Source organism: Triticum aestivum, chromosome 3A (assembly GCF_018294505.1).
Source record: "Triticum aestivum cultivar Chinese Spring chromosome 3A, IWGSC CS RefSeq v2.1, whole genome shotgun sequence".
Lineage (NCBI taxonomy): Eukaryota > Viridiplantae > Streptophyta > Magnoliopsida > Poales > Poaceae > Triticum > Triticum aestivum.
The window spans coordinates 747,674,839-747,679,789 of record NC_057800.1 but is presented as its reverse complement, the minus strand read 5'-3'; the positions used below and the strand labels follow the sequence as shown (position 1 = coordinate 747,679,789).

The window sequence follows — 4,951 nt, the reverse complement described above, 5'->3', positions numbered from 1 at the left end:
GTAGGGTCCAAGTCTCCTGGGTCTTATTCGTTGAGAAAATCACGTTCCCGAAGGTTTCATTCCGTTTGGACTCTGTTTGATATTCCTTTTCTTCGAAACCCTAAAATAGGCAAAAAAAGCAATTCTGGGCTGTGCCTCTGGTTAGTAAGTTAGTCCAAAAAATAATATAAAAGTGGATAATAAAGCCCAATAATGTCCAAAACAGTAGATAATATAGCATGGAGCAATCAAAAATTATAGATACGTTGAAGACGTATCAGTCTTATACCTGTCCATGGATCGGTCCGGACGTAATTTTTCTTGCAAACTGGAAGCAACCCAGGGGGCTTGTCGGGCGTTCGGATCACTACCACACATGCGTTCGACAACCTTGGCCCACCCAAAACCCCCTTCCACCTCTCCCGCACTTTCTCTCCAACCGATACGCCACTTCCTGCGCCGCATTCATTCCGGCCCATACCCGTAACGACCGGCTTTGATGCCACGGGAAGCGACCGGATGGGAGGGTGTCACTGATCAACGGGCTCGCCACTTCAATGCGGACATGTTGTCCCGAGAAACCAAGCCGACCGTTGCACCGCATTCGCTTGGTCGGACGAGGCGTCGGCCTAGGTCCGCAATGACCCGGACTTGGTGGCGGCCTAGGCTCTCGACCGGTCCGTCACCACCGCGGAGACAGATGCGCGCCGCCACCACCGGCCCGACGGGAAGCTCGACAAGATTGGCGAGGAATGGTCGCTAGAGACACCTCCACTAATGCCGGCAGGGCCAAGGCGCCACGCAGCGCTCCACGCGGTACAGAAGGAAGTGGAGCGGCTACTCCACGAGTGTCAAGCGGCGGCTGGGCAAGGCTGCCGCGGCCCCGTGTCCTTCTGCCGCTAGAAGGACGACGGCAAAGGCACGGACAACGATGGTGGTGCGGCCGGCCAGGGCGGCATCCTAGAACTTTGTGAGCCTATTATTGATGAATATTTGTCCGTTTTAATTAAATTTTATTAGAGAAATATCAAGCAGAGCATGTAAACGAGAGGAATTTGTGAGCCTATCATTCATGTTGTAAATAGATAATATCATCGGAGAGCAGATCGTTGATGTTGTCAACACCAATGAATTTGTGAGCATGTGGTTCGAAGCTATTGAATATTTACACGTAGGCACAACATCAAAGAGCAGATTTTCCTTTTTGAGAAACAGATCAAAGAGCAGATATCACGCCGTTTGTGTGTCTTCGATCCCTTTTTCTTGTTGTTGCGCCATTTTCCTCCCTCTCTCATGTGTTGGATTGGGCTGGATCATGCTTTGTGGGCCGACTGCCCCACTGTGTTCGCTCTGTTCCACCGGCCACCGTCGGATGCGCATGGGACGGTAGCAAATGATCGACGTCCCTCTGTAGTACTTTCTTCCTACGTCAGACGATCTGGTTCCGCGGGGGTCGGGGTTCTCGTCAATTGGCCATGCCTATGTAGTGCGCAAAGTAGTTTCGATATGGAATGGTGGAAGTAGTTAATTTGCATTGCCTTCGACTTGGTCCCGCGATTCACATGCATGGGGACGTTCCTAGACCAGACACGGGGGAGTATATAATATAGGTGTATGAAAGATATGAACATTTGTTCTACGGGCCTATATGGAGACAAATAATAATTAAAAAAAAGTGTTGCTACGCGTCGGCCGGCGGATGTTTTTAAAAGATCCACGGCCTCGCGAGCCGTCTGATATGCAGACATTGGGCAGCAGAGCGCCATCTTTCACCATTGCAACAGAGCTGCTGGTGCAGAAGTTTTGCAATAGAGGTCTTGTTGCAGAAAATCTTTGCAACAAAGGTATTGTTCTAGATTTTTTTTGCAATGAAGGCCCTTCTAGAATATCCTTGAAGTCCTTATAACCTTTCAAAATCTTTCAGGACCTTCTACAACCTTTCAGGATCTTGATGAGTACTTTCGAGACACATGCAATCGTAAAGCGGTGATTCTAGCATGAATCTTAAAAAGGATGACATATGGCAATTCCTGTGGGCATTGCCTCTCCCATGCACCCTTCACAGGGAACAACGCAAACGTTCCTTCTGATGCACCAACCCAAGGGAACGGCCTCGTGTGGTATGACATCCACCCACGATGTGAAGCATGCACATTACTAAAATCATGTATGACTACTTCTCTGCATAGGATGGCGAATCGTCCCGCTGTAGCATGGTAATCCTTACACATGCATGGCAAATTGACAATTTTCTCTGTTGTACCATACCATTTTCTGTTGTAACATGGCAATTCCTTTCTGCTAACATGGTAATTCTCTTTTGCGCATGTCAATTTCTAAACATGTGAGCAACTTCCTCTTCTATTTACAATGATAATTATCTCTACTGCAACACGGCAATTTTCTTAAGCGCATGGCATTTTTCTCTATTGTAGTATGGCAATTTTTGTTCTATAGCATGGAATTTTTCGCTTGTTTAGCATGACAAATATTTTTATTATAGGATAACAAAACTCTTTGTTTTAACCTGACAATTCTTGAACGTTTCTCAGAGTGATTCTTTGCAATTGACAAGGAAAATCAATGTTTGGTCATGTAAGCTTTGTTGAGGAACGTCGGTGTGGTGAAACCAGCTCACTAAAGTTTAAAACCTATACGTGGCACTGGTGCCTTTATTTTACTAAATTTATTCCAGTGTTTTCAGTGATGTTTGTTCAGTGGGAGGAGATATTTTCATTGACTATGGGGCGTCACTGGTGACTTCGGCAATATCAAGATGTTGTGTTGGCTCGACATCTCGGATGTGCTCATAGGGATAAGGTGCGCGTGCGTGTACTTATAGGGATGAATATATATATGCGTGTATGTGAGCATATGTGGTTATAACGTGTTACAAAATGTTCATTCTCACAGAATAAACATTAGCTCGCCATTAGGGTCCTTTTTATTTTGCGTGGATTTATACCTAGTTGTCACAGATAATTTCGCCATAATAAAAAATAAAATAAAATAATCTTTTAGTTGGCGGAGAGGGTGACATTTCAAACAATTTCTGTTGCAATTTTAGTTGTAGGGTGACATATTTTGAGACTAGCATGACAATTTCATCATAGAAGACAATTTCGGATTTTTTTTAAATGTCATCATCTAATCTTGATCAAACGGCTGCGAGGATGTTCGTTGGGAGTTACTTCGCAGCGAACATCCACCAGTTAACGGAAAAGAAAAGACTGGTCCGGCGAACGCAGAGCCCAGAGCGGATACGAACCAGGTGAGTCATCAAAGCTGCTTCCTCTTATATATATACCGTAATACAAAGGTAGCCCAGCCCTGAAATCCCAATCCAGCACCAACAAACCCTGGTCCCCAAGATCGCGAGCGAACGTCGCCGCCGCTGCCACCCGCACCGCCATCGGCCGCTCCATGCGACCGCCCACCATGGCTCGTAACGAGGAGAAGGCGCAGTCCTTGCTCAACCGCTTCACCACGATGAAGCAGGAGGAGAAGCGCAAGCCCCGCGAGCGCCGGCCGTACCTCGCCTCCGAGTGCCGGGACCTCGCCGACGCCGACCGCTGGCATGGCGAGATCCTGCGCGAGATCGGCGCCAAGTTGGCGGAGATCCAGAACGAGGGCCTCGGGGAGCACCGCCTCCGAGACCTCAACGACGAGATCAACAAGCTCCTCCGCGAGCGCAGCCACTGGGAGCGCCGCATCCTCGAGCTCGGAGGCCGCGACTACTCTCGGAGCTCCAACGCCGCCCTGATGACCGACCTCGACGGCAACATCGTCGCCATCCCCAACCCCTCGGGCCGTGGACCGGGCTACCGCTACTTTGGCGCTGCCAAGAAGCTCCCCGGCGTCCGCGAGCTATTTGACAAGCCACCTGAGGTCCGCAAGCGGGGCACCCGCTACGGGGTCCACAAGCGCATCAATGCCGGCTACTGCGGATACTATTACTATGACGACGAGGACGGTGCGCTTGAACCCCACGAGGCTGCTGCTGAGAAGCGCATGCGGCACGAACTTGTCACGGAGTGGCACCGTGTGGAGCAGGAGGCCATGAAGAATGTGGCGAGTGGCTGCAAGTGATGCCCTGCAAGGCGAGCAGATAGAGAGAGGCCAAGGAGATATGCTCAACGTGCAACGCTAGGACTAGCTAGGAGATAGACGTACGCACGTTCTTGTTTATCTTGGCTCTAGTACATAGATAGATTGCTTAACTGGCTGGTGTAGCCTAGACTAATTAAGCATGCATCCAAACTGCTCTACTGATCTTTGTTGCCCTGTAATTTGTGTGTGCCCATTTACTCTTTAATTACTGCCTTCATGCTACCAATGGTTTTTTTAATTATTATTAGGCAAAGGCTGTGTTCAGCCCTGCACTATGTGAATTACCGTTCGCATTGTACCATTGATTGTGTGCTTTGTTTGAATTTCGAAAGTTGTGCTCTGTTGGAATTTCGCCCACAGGATCGATCACTTCAAATGGTCGAGTTGAAGCCGCGCTTGCCCCGGGGTCGCGACCCGACTAGTGCCTCGGGGCGGGCGATGTTGTCGCTGGGTGTTGCAGCGACGAGGAGGATTATGCGACCGTCGTTCGATGAAGCGACAAGGAGGGAGACGGCGGGCTGTCATCGGCAAGGCGGCGGATGGAGATCGTTGACGGGAGCGGTGGTGCGGTGATGCGGTGCCGAAAAGTCGTCAAGATCGTCATCCGGAAGTTAAAGTCAAGGAGTCGTGCGGGTTAGCACGGTCGGTTGGTCAGTCGGTCGTCGTCGTCATGTCCAAGTGCTTGTCTCTGTGAGGAGGCGTTGAAGATGAAGCGCATCCAGGTCGTCTATGTGTCTCGACGAGAGGATCAAGTTCAACTATGTGGGGGCGGTAAACCAGTGAAGGTGAGTCTCTCCAATGAGGCCATGTCTCTACATGAGGCTGGAGTGCATGGTGTAGTGCACAAGGTGGTGTGATCCAC

General features: G+C 49.6%; 1 protein-coding gene across 1 annotated transcript; it reads left to right on the top strand.

The window, feature by feature from the left end:
* Window positions 1-3,345: 3,345 nt before the first annotated feature.
* Window positions 3,346-4,195, top strand: LOC123059698 (pre-mRNA-splicing factor ISY1 homolog). Its single transcript, XM_044482197.1, has one exon. It carries the CDS (start codon window positions 3,403-3,405, stop codon window positions 4,066-4,068), a length of 666 nt encoding a protein of 221 aa, XP_044338132.1. The 5' UTR covers window positions 3,346-3,402; the 3' UTR covers window positions 4,069-4,195.
* Window positions 4,196-4,951: the final 756 nt, after the last annotated feature.

Bases quoted from the DNA above. Each gene is read 5' to 3' on its own strand.
- LOC123059698 (XM_044482197.1), top strand. From the start codon at position 3,403: ATGCGACCGCCCACCATGGCTCGTAACGAGGAGAAGGCGCAGTCCTTG.